This window comes from Podarcis gaigeae, assembly GCF_964106915.1.
Source record: "Podarcis gaigeae genome assembly, chromosome: 1".
NCBI lineage: Eukaryota > Metazoa > Chordata > Lepidosauria > Squamata > Lacertidae > Podarcis > Podarcis gaigeae.
This window is the reverse complement of record NC_139678.1, coordinates 136,649,382-136,668,956: the sequence shown is the minus strand read 5'-3', so window position 1 is coordinate 136,668,956 and position 19,575 is coordinate 136,649,382. Positions and strand designations below refer to the sequence as shown.

The following is a 19,575-nucleotide window of genomic DNA, read 5'->3' as shown; positions in this document are numbered from 1 at the left end:
TTACCAGCTTCTTTACAAGAATATAATGGGGCACCTTGTCAAATGCCTTGCTGAAATCAAGGTAGGCTACATCCACTGCGTTCCCTTCATCTACCAGGCTTGTAATTCTGTCAAAAAACGAGATCAGGTTAGCCTGACATGACTTATTTTTCAGAAATCCATGCTGACTATTGGTGATCACAGCATTCCTTTCTAGGTGCTCACAGACTGTTTGCTTAATGATCTGCTCCAGAAACTTCCCTGGTATTGATGTCAGACTGACTGGGCAGTAATTATTTGGGTCCTCTCTTTTCCCCTTTTTGAAATAGGGACAACATTTGCCCTCCTCCAGTCTGCCGGGACTTCGCCTGTTTTCCAGGAATTCTCAAAGATGACTGCCAGTGGTTCTGAGATCACATCTGCCAGTTCTTTTAATACTCTTGGATGCAGTTCATCTGGCCCTGGAGACTTGAATACATCTAGACTAGCCAAGTATTCTTGTACTATCTCCTTAGTTATTGTGGGCTGTGTTTCCTCTGCTGAATCATTTGCTCCAAATTCTTCAGGTCAGGCATTGTTTTCTTTATCGGAGAAGACTGAGGCAAAGAAGGCATTGAGGAGTTCAGCCCTTTCTGTGTCCCCTGTTTGCATTTCACCATCTTCTCCTCTGAGTGACCCCACTGTTTCTTTGTTCTTCCTTTTGCTACAAACATACCCATAAAAGCCTTTTATGTCGCTTTTAAGCTCTCTAGCAAGCCTGAGTTCATTCTGTGCTTTAGCTTTTCTGACTTTGTGTCTACACTTGCTGGCTATTTGTTTGAATTCGTCTTTGGTGGTTTCCCCCCTTTTCCATTTTTTGTACACATCCTTTTTTAATCTTAACTCAGTTAATAGTTCTTTAGATAGCCACCCTGGCTTCTTTAGGCACCTTCCATGTTTCCGTCTCATTGGTATTGCCTGAAGTTGTGCTTTTACTATCTCCCTCTTAACAAACTCCCAGCCATCATGAACTCCCTTTCCTTTTAGTATTATTGTCCATGGGATCTCACCCAGCACTTCCCTAAGTTTTATGAAGTCAGCTTTCTTAATGTCAAGAAATTGAGTCCTAGTATGCTTGGCTGCTCCTTTCCGCTGTATAGTAAACTTCAGAAGAGCATGATCACTCGCGCCTAATGATCCTTCCACTTCTACCCCACTAACCAGGTCATCAACATTGGTTAGGACCAGATCTAAAATGGCTGTTCCTCTTGTTGCTTCTCCCACTTTCTGGACAATGAAGTTGTCTGCAAGGCCAGTGAGGAATCTGTTTGACCTTATGCTCTTGGCTGAGTTTGACATCCAGCAAATATCTGGGTAATTGAAGTCTCCCATTACTACTGTCTCCCTTCCTTTTGCATGCTTGGCCATCTGTTCCAGGAAGGCATCATCTATGTCCTCCGTTTGGCTTGGGGATCTATAGTAAACTCCCACAATGAGGTCACTGTTATTCTTCTCTCCCTTAATTTTGACCCAAATGCTCTCACTTTGGCTTTGAGGTTCTAAATCTTGGATTGCTTCACAGGTATAGGCATCATGACATAATGACATAATTATTTATTGTTTACTGTTATTATTACTGTTAAAAGGGAGAACAGTGGTGCAGGCCGTGAAGTTGCCCATCAACAGTTAGCACACCAGGATGCCAACTGAGCAGGCACACAGAGGCCACTCTCTTCCCCTCTATAGTGAGATGCACTGTTCTTCTGAGTAAGTTGCAGTAATAATGCCTAAAGTCCATCTACACACATAAATCAGGATACACAATTTCTATGCAGGTGTCTGTCCTCGTTTGTCCTCTTATTTGATTTTGAGGGGTTTTTTGTTTGTTTCGAGGTGCCTGAGATCCCAAAAAGATGGCAGCAGCCAAGGCAGACAGTGGTAGGCTAAACAGACCAAGAACCTGACTCAGCTCAAGGCAACTTTATAGGCTTCTCTTTCCCCTGTATATCTAGGTTCAGGCAACCAAATAACTACACCCCCACCCTGAAATCTCTCCACGTTCCTTAAATTCATCCTCCCAAGGGTTCTGGGACTCCCTGAGGTTACAGGTGTGTATTTGTGGAAATAAGAACTTAAGCTTCACTATCAGTTATTACAGATGTTTCCATATGCATTTGGAGGGCATTTCTCTTTGTAAACATCTTCGAAGTTAGTCTCTTTGGACTGGATTGAATTTCCATCATATGAGGCTGACTGCTCTATGGTACAGCTTTCATTTAAGGGTCTAGATACACATTAAAGGGCCATGTTTGATGCTAGTTCTCAATTATTTTTAATAAGAGATCTGCAGCATTTGTGCTTAAAAATAAAGATTAATAGTTTTAAATAGTCTGTAGGCAAGTGCAATTAAGCACAGAATCATAGAATCATAGAGTTGGGGGGAAACCCAAGGATCATCTAGTCCAACACTCTGCTATGCAGGAATCTCAACTAAAGTATCCATGACAGATGACTATCCAACCTCTGTTTAAAAACCTCCAAGGAAGGAGAGTCCACAACCTCCTGATAGAGTCCGTTCCGCTGTCTGACAGCCCTTACTGTCAGAAAGTTCTTCCCAATGTTTCTCTCCTTTCTTGTAACTTGAAGCCATTGGTTTGGGTCCTATCCTCCAAAGCAAGAGAAAACAAGCTTGCTTCATCTTCTATGTGACAGCCCTTTAAACATTGGCTATCATATCTCCCCTCATCTAGGCCAAACATTCTCATACTGGCCAAACATCCCCAACTCCCTCATAAGGCTTGGTTTCCAAATCCTTGATCATCTCTGCACATGTTCTAGCTTGTCAATATCCTACTTAAATTGTGGTGCCCAGAACTGGACACAGTACTCCAGGCAAGAATGGAGTGGTACTATTACTTCCCTTGATCTGGACACTATACTTCTGTGTGTTTTTTTAAAAAAAATAATATTTATTAAAGTTTTAAAGGTTACAAAAAGAAAAAGTAAAAACACCATATTCAACAAAAACAAAACAACACATCACAATAAGGAAAAAAAGAAAGAAAAAGAAAAAGAAGAAAACAGAAAAATAAAATCCATTAAAAAACACAGCGAATCTTCCCATAACTTATCTTTCATTTGCTTGTTTCCTTGACCTCCTCACACCTCCCTTTTTTGTATTCTAGGTCTCTTAGCTATTTCAGCAAATCCTTTCCATCTTTTCCAATTTTTGTCCTGTAATTTATCTTAATATAATGTAACTTTACTTTCCCTCCTTTCACCAATTAACAGTCTGTTTTTTCCTAATCCTTTATAACATTTCTGCTAAAACCACATAACTTCATTCCAACATCCTTCTAACATTCATTAATTTTACAATGTTTCTGTAAATAGTCTTTAAATTTCTTCCAATCTTCCTCCACCGACTCTTCTCCCTGGTCTCGGATTCTGCCAGTCATTTCTGCCAATCCCATATAGTCCATCACCTTCATCTGCCATTCTTCCAGAGTGGGTAGATCTTGTGTCTTCCAGTACTTTGCAATAAGTATTCTTCTTTGGCACCAATTGGCCGACCATGCCCAGGAGAAATGCCTCTGGTTTCTTCAGAAAGGTATATTTAAATACCTTTTTCATTTCATTATAGATCATCTCCCAGAAAGTCTTAATCCTTGGGCATGTCCACCAAAGGTGAAAGAATGTACCTTCATGGACACTATACTTCTGTTTATGCAGCTGAGAATGGCATTAGGGTTGTTCCCCTCCCCCCGCTGCATCACACTGGTGACTCGTTTTAAGCTTGTGGTCTACACACATGGAAGGCACTGCAGAAACGCCTGTACCTGTGCTGCCATCCTCCAGACCTCTCATAGAGGAGGCACAAGAAGAAGGGCCTCTGATGATGATTTCAGGGTCTGGGTAGGTTCATATGGGGGAGGTGTCACTGAGGCCTTCCTGGTCGGTCACTACCAGTTCAGACCCCAAACGCACATATGAGAAATTAATATTTTTTTGTGCCAACATGCATCATTTTACTTTTGTTTCCATTTAATTACTTGGCCATTTTACCACCCATCCGCTCAGTTTGGAGACGTCGTTTTGAAGCTCTTCACAATCTCTTTTTGCTTTAATGACTGAAAAAAATAGTACCACCAGCAAAAGTGGCCACCTCACTGCTCACTCTAGATCATTTGTGAAGTTCAAGATCATAGTACCGATCCTTGGGGGACTCCACTTTCTATACATCTGCATTGGGAGAACTGTCCATTTATTCCTACTCTTTGCTTCTTGCAATTTAACCAACTCGTGATTCACAAGAGGACCTCTTCTCTTGTTCCTTGACTGCTAAGCTTTCTCAGGAGTCTTTGGTGAGGTACTTTGTTGAAAGCTTTTTGAAAGTCTAGGTACACTGTGTCAGCTGGATCACCTCTATCTATATGCTTGTTGACACTCTCAAAGAAAGGCTTGTGAGAAAGGACTTTCATATGCTGCTGCCTTTTTCAGGCTGTTCAAACTGCAGATGCTTCTTTGAAATCACTAACAATAAGATGAAATCTTCATCAAGTTACTTTTTTCCCCCTTTGAAGATCTGAATGCAGGCACCTAGTAAATGTAGTTTGAAATATCATAACATTTGTGGCTCTTTCACTCATGTAAGAAGTAACTGTATCTCTATACTTAATGGAGGGTTCCAAAATGCTCAATGAATGTGATCCAACATAGTGTCAATCAGATGTCCACGATGAACTGCCATATGCGAGGAGACTCCGTCTACCTAAACCAGCCCACGGACCTTGGAATTCAAATTCTAAACGTGGTAGTGTCCATTCTCAGCCTGGCCCCCAAATGCCCAGCCCTTTGACCAAGGCAATCACAGCCTGGCCATTGCAGCTAAGAGGCAGGGAGTCCGTGAAGTGATCAAAGAGAAGATGGAAAGTCCAACAAGGAGAAAGGAGGATAATCTGACAGAAGATACAGCCCATTTTGCTGTTGGACCCTCTGCTAGCAGCATAATAACTCCTGGCAAAAATGTTGTCTACCATTTTTGGGTGAAAAGCACAGGAATATTCGACCCACCCTAATGAGAAAACTTGTGTTTTTAAATAATGCAGAAGGGGTTTAATTGAATAACGCTATTAAAGATCTATGAATCCAAATTAAAATTTTAAATCCTGCCCCCACACTCACAAATAATTCCTCTAAAGACACCCCATCCTTCTGTGACTTCAAAACAACTAAGCCAGTGGCAGCTTAGGGGCTGTGACCAGCTGCAGTATTCAGACAGCTGGCAAGGCCAACACACACCTAAAGTGCCCCGGGGGCTGATGCCTACATTGCTGCCCATTGGCACTGCAGCTAGCATGAGCCACCTTGGCAGCGCTGCACCCACTCCCCTTAGAAGGGCTTACCTGATGTGGTACTGCTGGCACTGCATTGCAGGAGATATAATAAAAGTAGCTGCCTGCCACTGACTGGAGACAAGTAAGTGCTTTGCTCCACTTCCAATGGCACTGGCTTCACACGCTGGGCAAGTCCATATGGGGAGAGGGGGTGACTGACTGCTGGGAACAGCACCCACATTTGAGCTCCATGTGGCCTAAATTGTGATGGTTGGCAGCAGCAATTCCTAGAGGGCCCTGGGGATTCTAGGGGGCGAAGCTGCGACACTGAGGGCTTATGCTCACTTACCTTTCCTCCACTCTTTCAAGGCATGGTCTGAGTATCCCCTTTTTGTTCTGGAGCTTTCCCTGCCAAATCCCGCTCTTTAAAGCTCAAAGTCAAATTGACGTTTGCTCTGATTCAGCTTTAAAAGGCAGAATTTGCAGGCAAAGTTCTAGAACAGAAAAAGAAAAAAACTGCTTGGACACAGAGCATTAAAGCACAGACCTCTGCCTGGAAACAGCAGGGCAAAAGAGGTGGATAAGCCCCGACCTGCAGAGCCACATTAGAAGGTACGTTGAGGGTGAAGTCCAAGGACAATGAGGAACAATGGGAAAGGCTCAAGGATATCGAAAGCCAGAGCCCATTAGGTATATTCATGTCTGTGGTGTCACAGGCAATGTACATGCAGCACGTTTATATAAGTGCAGTTATCCTGTGATGTGTCTTCGTGAAGACTGCTGGCTTGGGAAAGGGAGTGCTTTCCTGTGGCGTTCTCCAGTATATTTGCTTAAATTGAAATGAACCAGACTGCCACCTTTAACCTGAGTTTTACTTATACAATAATGCTGAATATTGGTGCAATCATTCAACGTTATGCCCTCTTCTATAAAACAGCAAATAATTAGTTTCCTAATGAGGGAAAAATATTTATTCTATTAAAATATTGCTTCTGTGTCATTACCAAAGCAATAGGTGCTTTGTTTATTTCTGTACAGGTAGACAAGCTTCCATATTCTTCAAAATGCAATGCCAATGCTTACTGGCACATAAGGAGAATAATACTTACTGCAGTTTTCAGCCTTCTTATTTCTGTGGATCACAGTCTTTTGATTAGGGGTGCTGAAGAGACTGGTCCAGTTGATGGTGTGATAGTAGCACAAGTTACTATTGTCTGTTATGTAGATGTTGCCAGCACTGATATGCTTCAGGGACTGGAACTGTAGAGATCTAATTCCCTGCTGCTTGAGAATAAGCAAAGAAAGGCCACTGGAGGAGGAAACAAGAACAGAATAGTAAATAGGCACACAGAGATATGTAGAGGCATGCATATATTGTGGGAACTTGCTTTGTTGCTTAGATACAACTATTGCCTGCAAGCAAAGGGCCAAAAATGGAAAAGATGGGAAAGTAATCTAATTTGAGCCCCTACTCTCCACGCTTTGACCCATCCAGAGTATAATGTGCCACAAGCAGAGAGCAAGTGCTAACACAGTGCGCAAAGCCACAGGTGCTCAAAGGTACAGAGGAAAGAACAGTCCAGATGTTTGAGGCAAGGCAGGTAGGCACAACACCTAAATACTAGCTTTGGGGAGAACAACATGATCAATGATTACTTGTTTATCCAAAGTGGAAAGTAGGGTGTCAGGGAACTGCCATCGGAGCCAGAGGGAGAGGGAGGGCTCCAGAGGGGTTCCGGAGAGCGTCCCGGGAGGGAGAGAAGCAGTCCATCTTCTGGGGAAGGAATTCAGCGTAGCACCAGTGGAGAAGGGGGGCAGATGGGGGAATCGGCGAGGTGGCTCCATGACTCCTCGCCGGAGACCAGCGGGGAGAGCACGGGTCCTCCGCTGCCCACACCCTCCCTGCGCAGAAGGCTTCCGCGCAGGGAGAGTAGGCGGCGACTAGGCGTCAAAGAGCTTCTTTGCTGGAAGAAGTTCAAGAAACGCCCACTGACGGATTCTGCCAGCGATTGAGACAGCCACGGGTGAGTGGCTGTCCGGACAGAAAGGATTCACCCAGGTAACCCAGCCAGGTGTGGCGTCGATTTACGCACGAGCAACCCCTAGAGCCATTACATAGGGCATTAATGATGGCTTTTAAAAATTGCTCTTGGAATGCATAGGAATGTGATCATGTTGTGAAATGAATTGCAGCGACCTCTGCAACCCTTGCTCCAATCACGATGAGATCCAACTGCAGAGTGTACTCATTCACTATTAGTGCACATAATAAATATTTTCCCCATATGACTGGGACAGAGAAAAGGCTCAAATTGACTGTTGTTGGCATCCATCTCTCTTGGGAGACAAGAGTGCACCTTTGGAGATGAAGACAAACTGATGGAGACAAACTGCTGTGGCTGTAGAGACCGATATGGGAGAGACATGTTTTGTTGCAGCTGGGGAAGATGAAGGCATCTGGTTGCGCTGTTGCAGATGTGCCCTGTCATTTATTCTTTCTGCTCTCTTCGCAGTGGTCATTCCTTTTCTGGTCACTGCTGTGGATACATGACCTGACTGATTCTCTCCAGCTGTTGTGGTGGTCTGCAAGGGATTCCCACATAGCGGGGTTAACATTGCCAGCCTTCCTGTCATGTTTGCAGACATCTTTGTAACACAGAGTTTCTCTGCCAACGGGCTGGTGCCTGAAGCCAGCTCTCCTCAGAGCACATCCTGGGGGATCCTGCCATCTTCTGTTCTGTGGACATGAGCAAGCCAGCACAGATGTCGCTGAGACAGGAGTGTGAACATGCTGGGAATGTGGGCTTGGGAGAGCACATCTTTGTTTGAGACTCTGTCCTCCCATGGGATGCCCAAAATCTTTCTGACACAGCACATGTGGAAGGCGTGGAGGTGTCGCTCCTGGTGGGTATAAGTTGCCCATGTCTCCCCACCATAAAGCAGCAGGCTCAACAAGCAAGCTGGGCAGGGCTTCATGCTGGTACTGGTAGTTAGCATCACAGTCTCCCATACCCTTTTGAAGAGGCAAGTGTCAGGGGTTCAGAAGGAGAGACACAGGAGGGGGAGCAAATGGAGAGTGAGGAGGAGGAGTACGAGGGGGGCGCAGGCAGTGACAGTGGCCAGAGTTATTCCACAAGCCTCTCTAGCGAATCGGAGGACTCACAGAAGGGAGCGCCGGTGGCCAGAGCGAGGGGGGCTCCAGGGGGGAAGCCCCAGGAGGAAGGGGCCAGCGGGGAGTCCTTGAGCAGCAGTTGGAGATCAGGACCAGCGTCTCCACCAGAGCGCAGTGGGGAGGGGGAGTCCCAGGAGTCGGGACCAGTGTCCTCACCACCAGAGGGAGGAGAGGAGTCAGGTTTGGCAACGCCCACATCAGGAAGCGGGGAAACGGTCAGAAGGAAAGTCACCGGCTGGGCGCGCGCGCCAAGTTCAAATGTACAGGAGCGCGGCACAGCGGGGAGCCCGGGAAGGGAGCCAGGTCCTAAAGCCCGCCGGAGGGAGGGGCAAGACTCAGGAGGCTCAGCGTCAGAGGAGTCCAGGAAGGAGGGAACCCCAGAGGGCAGAAGGACCCAGCGCAGGAAAGAGCAGCGCAAGAGGTGGAGCCGGGCTAGAATCTTAAACTGGTGTGGGTGGAGCAGTGAGTCAGAGGGGACTTAGCCGGTCTAGCGTCGAGACGTGGGTCTGCGCGCCCAGAGCTTGGAAATGGAAACTAAACTTTAATAAAGACTTTTGTATATAACATCCACTGGGCGTTGGTCCTCTGTGAGCTGGGACCTAGCGGCAGTCCTGAATATTTAGAATTAGCCAAATTGACAGATATAATAAGACAAAAACCAAAAAGTGAAGTGAAAAAGGAATGGAAGTGTCTAAATGAATACCTTAAAAGCCAAGGTTCGAGGACAGAAATCTGGCTGAGTCTGGAATAACCTTGTGAAGTGAAAGGATAAGAAAGAGGGATTTATATCTGGATGCTAGACTAGAGATGATAAGGAAAACAGGAAAACAGGAAGACACAAAGGAGGTGCTGTGGGATTGGTGGAAGTCAATATTTGTTTTTCTTTTTAGTGTTTATATTATTAACTTGTAAGATATGGATTTGTGGTGGGGTTTTTTGAATGTCGGTTTTTGTGTTTTGTGTATTGTTATTTTTCGATATTTTTCGTGGTGTTGTGTGGAAAATACTAATAAAATTTTCAATTATTAAAAATAAAAATAAAAATGAAGAGGCAAGCTATTGCCATAGCTGCCTTGCCAATACACTTGTCCAGCTCTGTGTCGATGGAGAGAATGCTAGTTATGGTGGAGCCCAGGAAGACAAAAGCATCGACTACCTCAAGTGTGTGGTCACCAACACTAATGCTTGGAGCGCTGACTATGTCCTGCCTGTGAGCCAGTCATATAACTACAAATGCTTCACTGTTGACCATTGTTGAGGCAAATGTTAAGCAGAAAGGCCCCACAGGGCTTGAAGCAGAACCACTCTCTGTCTTGCCACCTTATTCAGGTGTCTGTTTGGGTGTCTGTGTGTTCCATGAACCTTCCCTTTGCCCTCTTGCTTTCTTTCTAAAATGTCCAAGTGTGTGAGCTATCATTACCGTATCTTAAGAGACATGCACCCTCCCTCTCCGCCAGATTGCTTGGGTCTTTGAGGGCTTTATACCACCAGAGCCACATTCATAGCATGTGTGTGTAAATGAAAGTCAAATTATTAATTCCAAAGGGATTCTCTGCTCCTTTGCCTAAGATGATGATTTTCTTGGCAGCCAGTCATTTTCGTAGCATCAAGCAAAAATCTTAACTGTGAAGTGGAGATAACTTTGTTGAAGTGGAGAGTCTAAAGTTTGTGAAGCTAAAGTAGTTTATGAGAAACCAGTACTCTGCAGATTTATTTGATATCTTAAAAAAAAACCCAAGGTAATTATTTTCCAGCTGTTCTTGGTGAAAACCAATACCACAAATGCCAGCACGAGACTGTAATTCAAATCTCAAGGTTTCACTGTTATTTATAATCTGCTTTGGCCATTGTTTACAACACATACAGAGCCCCTTGACTGATTAACTACATTTTGCTCTGTGGGCCATGGTATATATTACACAGATAGATTGTTTCACGCCCATTCTGTTTTGGTCTCTCTCTCCCTACAGGAACCTTTCCTGTGCTTTCATATCAGAACATGTTTCTTAAAAATGGAACATGCAAGTTATTACAAATCTCATATTCTGTAATGCCTCTGCAAACACCACTGTGATCTCTGGCATTTTTGTGTCCTTTTACTTTTTGTGACAAAAAATAATAATTCCATATCAGAACAATGAAAGACTGGTTCACACATCAAACTGTGCTAGACTGTGGCTTAGAAAGAACATGTGAGCATGTTGGCTTTCAGAGAGAAGACTACAGCTACTCTGCTCCTTCCTGGTCATTCATGTGTTGCGCTGCCCTGCCCTGAGCTAAGCCATGGTTCTGCTTAGTGTGGTGTCTGAACTCATGGTCCTGGTTTAGCTCTCCTGGACAAACCATGAGCCATGTGTCCACTGATGTCCACACGTACCACAAGAGTTTAGCAAGGGGGCCTTCTCATGTACAGATTAGATAGGCATGCATGGGTATTTATGGGTGGGACATGAGGTGGGACAAAGATATTATCCAGACCCCAATATCATGCTCTGTGATAAATTTCTTTAATAAACTCAGTCTGTGAACATTGATTTTAAAAGTGAAAATGCTAAGAAAAACAAAACAGCTTAGCCCACCTGTATAGTGCTCTTCCACCGATAGTAACTAGGTTAGAAAACACACCGAAATCAGTCATGTTTTCAGGCCATGATTGTATATTCAGGAATCCTAAAGAGGATAAAACCAGAAATATTACAGAAAGTCCTCACTGCAGTCACAGCTTCACTACAGACTTGAAATCTGATCAGGCAAAAGAGCGGAAGGAAGGCCATGCCTGCCTAGCCTTGGAATTTATACCACTGTCAGGACTGAACCCCTGACATCCACGTTCTTTGGCATCTTGTGTGACAACACACACCACTGCCCAGGAAGAAGAACCCGTGGCCGTCCAGATGCTGCTGGACTCTGACCCCCATCAGTTGATGGTCCGGGATGATGGGACCTGTAGTTCAGCAACATCTGGAGGGCCAGAGGTTCCCCATAGGCCATTTTGATTTCTGAGCTGAAGGGCCAAATAGTGCCCATCCCTCCTGTTCCATGTATAGAAATTGAACTAACTGGCATTTGAACCTCCCCTTCATCCCTGGCAACTGGACAGTGTCCCTCAGCCACTGCTTTGCTAAGGAAGTGCAGACCAGGCCACAAAACACACAGAGCTCTGTCCTCTAGCATCTTGGCAGTGTGACCTGCCCTCTGGCATCTGCTGCCTGGGGCAACCACTCCATGCCCTGAGCTTCATCTGAGGAAGGCGTTTCATGGAGAGGTTTCCTGAGCTCCTGTCTGGGTGCTGGTCCCACAGCTGCACTGAGTTCCTTAGTAGCACAAGTTGACAGGGCATCATCCTGTGCCTTTTACCACGTGCACTGAAATACAGCATCCTGTCACTGAAACAACCGTCTTAAGGACATTGCCTTGATAAACCAGTGGATCAGTAGTAAGCTTTCAACACAGCCAGTTTAAAAGCACAGAGAAAGGGAATGATAACATTGTTGTTGATGATGATGAGGATAATAATTTGTATTTATATGATGTTTTAAAATATTCAATCCACTTCACTTACAGCAATCACTACAACAATATTCACTGCCATCTTGTAAATTGAGGTTGAGGTAAAATTTGTACTACAAACCTCTTTTTCATGCTATACTGTTACTTCAGCTCATTTATGTAAGCAGTAGCTTTTCTAAAAAATGGAAAACACAAATGATGTAGTATCATAATTGTAGGTTACCTGTTATCTCTCTCACTGTTTGAAAGACATTTAAATTCTGAGGGTCAATTGCTTCTATTGTGTGATAGGGGTCCCTGGAAGAGAATAACGACACATTGTCAAGATGTGAATATGGAAGAATGGGGAAGGATTCCCACCATATCCTGGGAGTAGAAAACTAGCTTTGCCTTTCTTCTTCCTGAAGTGGATGCCCAGGAGAGCACTGCTAACAGAGCTTAGAGATCCCAATAGACGGATCGCAGAGACAGTGACTTGACTGTCATTTTGGAGGAACCCCTAATATAGTAGGTCATTTCAATGTACACATTTTCTGGTTGTTATTTGGCCAAATGATCTGGTCATTGGCCTATCCAATTCCTTATCCAGACTTTTTCATGTATGGTGGAGCAAGGTAAGAGAACCTGGGGGTCGCTGCTGGCAAGAGGCAGGGTGGAGGCTCAGTGTGGAGGGGGAAGGAGGCAAAGGGGTGGCTGAGAGAGGGGAGAAGGCTTGTGTGTGGAGTCTGGAGTCTCCAATTAGCTTGCAATAAGTCCTGGAAATAGTTTGGCTTATTTCCCAAGAGAATTTAAAGAAAAATCACTGGGACAAAATCTGAAAATCAAAAATGGAGGAAAGGTGGCTTGGTGGTGCACCTTCTGGAAAGAATATTAAAATTGGAAGAATGTGAGCAAGCATCCTTCTCTCTTTCCTTTCAACTCACAATCTTGGCCACTGCACTGCAACAGTTCTCACTCTGTGCGATTAAGGTGTGGTTTGTTTTGAGAGCAGGACTTATGCCTCCTTTCAGTAAGCTTTGAACTGATTTGACACAGCCAGTCTTAAAAGCCAAAGACTCTTGTGCCAATTAATGTAGGACACCCTGAAATAAAAAAAGACAAGCAAAAGCATCCTGTGAAAAGTGCACATCCATTTTTGGGGTGGAGAAGCCTTCACAGAAAAGTATGCAAATAAATGACTTTTATCACCCTTTAGAGTCAGGCTCTACTTTTCTTGTACAAGCCTGTGATTATAGAAAGAATAATAATAATAACACACTTGGAAGACTATGAGAGGCACATAGTAGGCAACTTTTTTCCTGCCCTTCAGAAGTCCAGAAAGAGTATAGGAAACAGTTGGACAAGACTTGCAGACAGGACTCATGGACTCAGCTTTACATTTACAATTTATAGTGAGGTTAGCAGGAGGGAAATGGAATATTCAAAGAAAGCCCAAAGGATTAGCCAAATATTATACAATTAATTCTTGTGGTTTAGGCCTCCCTCACCCCCCACCATGGCTTACAGTCTGTTTCATGCAACCAGGATTTATCCAGGATTATCGTTTTTAATTACACTTTCTGCTCAGTGTGAAGCTCCCAAGAAAGGACTGCCAGCGGAAAGGCGGGGGTCTGCTTCAAGGCAAGGCATGAAAAGTTCAAACCTGTGTGCACGGCTTTAGCAAAGGCACGGCATGACAGAGTGACTCAAATCGTGTTTTGCTGTGATGTCTGAACTCACAAATCCTGCAAACCAGACTTGGAAACCACAGTTTGAAGTGGGATTACAAGAAATGGCTTCTGCTAAGGACAGCTTGATGTGATTTCTTAATTTACACACTGTATTTATCATTGTTACTTTTCCACAGGAGAATAGTGTACCATAAGCAGAATGATGTGGCTGGTGAGCAGATGGAAAATGAAAGTAGCATTAAGCTAAGGGTGCCTGTCAAATTCACTTCAGCTGAATACCTGCAGAACTTTCAGAGTTCCAGATTACCTGGTCTTGTTCTGACAGTGGAACTGATGCACTAGGAAACATACGGTATACTGTTCCATTCAGAGCACCATACACAGGTGGTATATTTCTTTCCATCCTTTTCACTCCTTTACATTAACAGTGTGTAGGTTCTCCACCTAGATATAATGCCTCAACAAGAAAACATTGATTTGCCTTTAGGTACAGTTGATTCAATGTTATTTTCTAATGAGGTACCCCCAGAATACAGCATAAAGCACAGCACAAAAGAATATTGATGCATTTATGCATACAAGCGCACCAAGGTTGATTTTTATTCTGCCCTTTCAATATGCCCATTTGCATTGGCAACAGAAAGGGAGAACAAAAGAACCTGGATGTTGTGGTAAACTGTGCAACTCCCAGTTCCATCATTTTAGACTTTTCCCAGTTAAAAAGAACACAAGGAGTGCAGCATGGAGCAGAGTGAACCCACAGAACAATAAAGTAATGGTAAATCTGCTCATCCTTAACCTAAACCAAAGTTTGCCAGTATGTTTTAAAGTTCAAACAATAGGTTGGGTTCAAGACTATGGTTAGCACTGCAAACCAACAAATGACAAAAATTTGAGTGACAACCTATAGCAGCACCAGTGAAGTTTACATAGCTTACAATAATTTCAGCAAAAACTGCAGTGATCAGATATATTACTGTATTAAATAACAGCCCCAGGATTAGCCTGAACCAAGTTGGCAGAAGCACTGGATTTGCACAGATCTGACCTTGCCACTGCCTCACTCCTCTCCCCCTCTGTCCCAGCATGCAGCAGTGACTCAGCTTGTGGGACCTTTTACAACTTCTAATTTCTCTGCTTTACAAACGTTGTGTGGAACCAGCCAAGAACCCAAATGAGTACCCTGAGCATGTTTATGGAATCGACCAAGAGTGATCATCCCTGCTCCAAATCTAATAATCCCGAGACCTGACAGCAGCTGATGGAGCACCTTGAAATTAGTGGCATGAAAGGGGCTTTGAAGAATGATATATGCGAACTTTGTCCATGTATATTTTGATACTGAAGATAGAAATTTGTACATTGGGGTTAAAGGCATGTTCTGCTATCCTGAGGGAAACTCCCTGCCTAATGAATGAACTTGTAGATTATGGTTGTGACCAGTGCTATTTTTCTAGAAAAAGAAGTGCCGGAACTTTCTATGAACACCTCCCTTGTTCTCTTAGAATGGCAATGGCGCCCACCTGAGAGGGGCCAGAACTGAGTTCCAGCAAGTTCTGGCTGAAAAAAAAGCCTTGGTGGTGACTCTTCTTACAAAGAAGAACAGGAAAATAAATTTGTGGTACAGTACATCGCATTCTCCTGCATTATAGTGATGTGAAAGGCCTCTCTTTGAGAGCAGGGGGAGCCACTTCCAATTAGCATGAACAATTTGGGTTAGATGGGCAAATAATTTAACTTGGCATAAAGCAGCCTCCTAATGTTTCAAGGCTGCCTTCCATTTAATAAGTTTAAATATATATTGATATTTTTTTAACATTAGCTATTAAGTGAGTCCCTAATATTATATAGTAGAAAGTTCCCTATTATTTAAATGTTGAATAACAGAGTTAATCCTGAATGCAAGAATATGTTCAAATACTCTAAATTAACATTATGAACAGCTAATATATATTCCAGGTTACCATTTTACACTGTCAACTTTTTATAATGTACAGTTCAGTTATACTTTCCTTATAACTTCAAGATTGTCCATAAACTTCGTAACAATAATATTTTAAAGACCAAATTTAAATAATTTTAATCCCCTCTAAAACATATGATTTAAAATATTGCTTTAATGTGATGCTGGCAGTATATTAGGAGTGATGCTCTTTCAGGAGCTGGAGGGCACGTGACATTTTGGACACAATAAGAAGGGCTGCAGGTAGGAGATCTGTATGCCTGACAACAGCGTGACACTTATTTTGTTGAAATGGCTCCACTATGTTTTCCACCCATCTGCCTTAAAATTCATCTTGGTTAATTCCTAAAATTAATTTCAGATTAGGACATGTACAATTGGATGCTGTTTGCAGTTTGCACCCACCCCACATTCTCTACTTACATGTTACCAATGCACAGTAGTGCATATCCACACTGATTAAATTAGCACAAAAAGGCATCATTATGTGATCACATGATTAAAATAGGATTCCTTTTTGCACAGTGATGTAATCAATGCACATGGGCCCTGATGCACATTGGTAAACTATAAGATGGGGGAGGGCAAAAGCTGAACACTGAAGCAAACTTCACATGCCCAGTGGTCTGAAGAAAAAAAAAGGAAATCAAATCAACATTAAAAATTTCCGTCACATTGTTAGTGCAATGCCACTTTGGAAACAAGATTAGGTAATCTGGAACCTCTAAATCTGGAAATGTAATTTGGATGGGGAAATATTCAGATGCATCCCTAGATGACAGGCCAGAACAAAGGGACAGAGGGCTTCTCCAGACATGCCCTTGCAGACCCGACCTCGACCACTGAATCAGAGTTTTCAATCGAGTTTCCTCCAATTTATTGCTAGTGTACAGGTTTTCCAAGGGAAAGCAGAGAGGCAATGGTACAACTGCTTGAACTTGTGCTTTCTAAGTAAAGAATAAATGCAAGTCTGGATGAGTCCAGAGAGATAAACACAGGTGGAACTTGCATTGATGCTCCAAATGTTTATTTTGTTCATAATGCAGCATGCAAGAAAGGCAAGAACTGAAAAAAAGCAATAAGCTATTGTAAGTCCTTGCATGCCCTCTATAAGCCCCTTTATCTTCCCTGAGACTGGTCAATAAGTTTTCCACCACAGCATTCATTCATTCATTCATTCATTCATTCATTCATTCATTCATTCAACATGGGCTCACATTGTGCCTCAGCAGTCTTGGTCAGGTTTATCAAATTCTACAGACAGAAAGGCAAAGGCCATGCTAGCAATGAGCAGAACTTGGATTTCAACCCCACTATCTAGAAGTCAAAAGGCCTCTTTAGACATTACTGTTATGTCATAGGAGCCCATCCTCTATACCACCAAAAAATCTGGGCCAAGCTGGAAAGAGCACAATACACAGCTCCATCTTATACAATTCTCAGAAGAAGCAATGCTGGCCTGATAGTCCATTCCAACATTTAGGGACCAAAAAAATGAAAATGAACAAACTAGGTGGGTCTGTTACTAAGATGCAGCATGTTATAATTATTTGCACTCACCCATGAATCCCAGTGACAAGGAAGATAAGGTTCCCATTGATCTTGGTACAGTTGACAAATTTGTCAATGTTGCTGGAGTCTACCGTTTGGGCATACATCAAACTTCCTGTACCTATGCCATCACATGCTGTAAAAATAAACAACTTTGTAAAAAATATGCATTCATATATTTGGATCTCTTGTAAATCACTGAGTGCATTACGCCATTGTGCTTGCGCTGGCTTAAAATCAATGAGGCAGCGGGGAAGGGTAATGAATCCTGTTTTCCAGGAATTGGGCTGAGAGCAAGGAGCGTCTGTCCATCTCAGACCGAGGAGCAAAGATCAGTCATAGAATGCTGACACTCTGTGAAGCTACAGGTTCAAGTGGAAAGAAAACCCTCCCTAGATCTATGGACAGCAGATTATATGTGAGACGTAGTTAAAGATAATATTGTAGAGGAGCTGAAAGGCCATGTGGAAGCAGACTGGGAAATCCCTCATGCAAGGACAAAGGGCAGGGAGACAGATAGTCTGCAGGCGGTGAGAAAGGAAAAAAAGATAGGAAAGGGATTTGTGTTCTGAGAAGCCAAGGAGATTGTGATGACTAAATTTCATATGCTGATGAAATCACAGGCATCTAAAGTCATCTATTTCCCCAGATTGTGACCAGCATCTCCCTTCCTTGTGGTTGCATTTTAATTTCAGATGTTTCAGAAATTTCCATTTGAGTCCTACCTATTTCACTCTTGAAGCTCATGAAGGCATAAGGCCACAGGGTGCTAGAATACTTAGGGTAGCCTAACAAGCCATTATTATTTTTAAACTGCCTGAGTGTCTGTGCTCTGTACATATGGAGTGTGTGTTTCAAGGAATTGTTTTTTTTATGGCAGCAGAGTCTGATCTGATGTTGTAATGCAGTGATACCAACCATGCGGGAGAAAGCAGAAAGCCTGGCAGGTGAGCACCACCAGAACTACGTGCTACCTCTAAAAAGGAAGGAACTCAAGCCTAGGCAATGGGACCTGGTTAATATTAATTTGTCCTACTTCCTAGCATGGTTTACTACTCACTTTTCTCTTTCTGTTTCTCTGCTTTACAAAGGCTAAGACGAACCAAAGAACTGTCCCTTGCCTCAAATTTCTTTATAAAATTGTTCCGGAAAGATGCCTCTTAGAATCATAGTATCATAGAGTTGGAAGAGACCACAAGGGCCATCGAGTCCAACCCCCTGCCAAGCAGGAAACACCATCAGAGCACTCCTGACATATGGTTGTCAAGCCTCTGCTTAAAGACCTCCAAAGAAGGAGACTCCACCACACTCCTTGGCAGCAAATTCCACTGTCGAACAGCTCTTACTGTCAGGAAGTTCTTCCTAATGTTTAGGTGGAATCATCTTTCATGTAGTTTGGATCCATTGCTCCGTGTCCGCTTCTCTGGAGCAGCAGAAAACAACCTTTCTCCCTCCTCTATGTGACATCCTTTTATATATTTGAACATGGCTATCATATCACCCCTTAAACTCCTCTTCTCCAGGCTAAACATGCCCAGCTCCCTTAGCCGTTCCTCATAAGGCATCGTTTCCAGGCCTTTGACCATTTTGGTTGCCCTCCTCTGGACACGTTCCAGTTTGTCAGTGTCCTTCTTGAACTAACTGTGGTGCCCAGAACTGGACACAGTACTCCAGGTGAGGTCTGACCAGAGCAGAATACAGTGGCACTATTACTTCCTTTGATCTAGATGCTATACTCCTATTGATGCAGCCCAGAAGTGCATTGGCTTTTTTAGCTGCCGCGTCACACTGTTGGCTCATGTCAAGTTTGTGGTCAACCAAGACTCCTAGATCCTTTTCACATGTACTGCTCTCAAGCCAGGTGTCACCCATCTTGTATTTGTGCCTCTCATTTTTTTTTGCCCAAGTGCAATACTTTACATTTCTCCCTGTTAAAATTCATCTTGTTTGTTTGGGCCCAGTTCTCTAATCTGTCAAGGTCGTTTTGAAGTGTGATCCTGTCCTCTGGGGTGTTAGCCACCCCTCCCAGTTTGGTGTCATCTGCAAATTTGATCAGGATGCCCTTGAGTCCATCATCCAAGTCATTGATAAAGATGTTGAATAAGACCGGGCCCAAGACAGATCCCTGTGGCACCCCACTAGTCACTCTTCTCCAGGATGAAGAGGAACCATTGATGAGCACCCTTTGGGTTCGGTCAGTCAGCCAGTTACAAATCCACTGAGTGGTAGCATAGTCAAGACCGCATTTTACCAGCTTCTTTACAAGAATATCATGGGGCACCTTGTCAAATGCCTCTTACCTAGAATAAAACTACAATGGTTCATCGTGACAAGCCCAGCAGCAGCCATGTGATCAGCTAAGATGCTCAAATCCATTTTGTTACATTAGAGATCTAAATATGTATGTCTGTATAG

The 19,575-nt window shown here is 43.4% G+C and overlaps 2 protein-coding genes across 6 annotated transcripts in view; one reads left to right on the top strand and one right to left on the bottom strand.

Moving 5' to 3' along the window:
• The window catches only part of ERBB4 (erb-b2 receptor tyrosine kinase 4), an 837,205-nt gene that overhangs the window by 224,184 nt on the left and 593,446 nt on the right, over nucleotides 1-19,575 (bottom strand). For all 5 annotated transcript variants that reach the window (XR_014556491.1, XM_083704220.1, XM_083704222.1 and 2 more), the window contains exons 9-12: nucleotides 17,170-17,296; nucleotides 12,200-12,273; nucleotides 11,046-11,136; nucleotides 6,404-6,603 (exon numbers count right to left, since the gene is read on the bottom strand). Coding sequence is in view for 4 of the 5 variants with exons in the window: in XM_083704220.1 (XP_083560346.1) it covers nucleotides 6,404-6,603; nucleotides 11,046-11,136; nucleotides 12,200-12,273; nucleotides 17,170-17,296 (492 nt within the window). In the remaining variant the exon portion in view is untranslated. The remainder of the gene's footprint in view (nucleotides 1-6,403; nucleotides 6,604-11,045; nucleotides 11,137-12,199; nucleotides 12,274-17,169; nucleotides 17,297-19,575) is intronic.
• Nucleotides 1-19,575, top strand: part of LOC310831628 (uncharacterized protein) — a 466,313-nt gene that overhangs the window by 99,440 nt on the left and 347,298 nt on the right. The gene's annotated exons all lie outside the window — the stretch shown is intronic.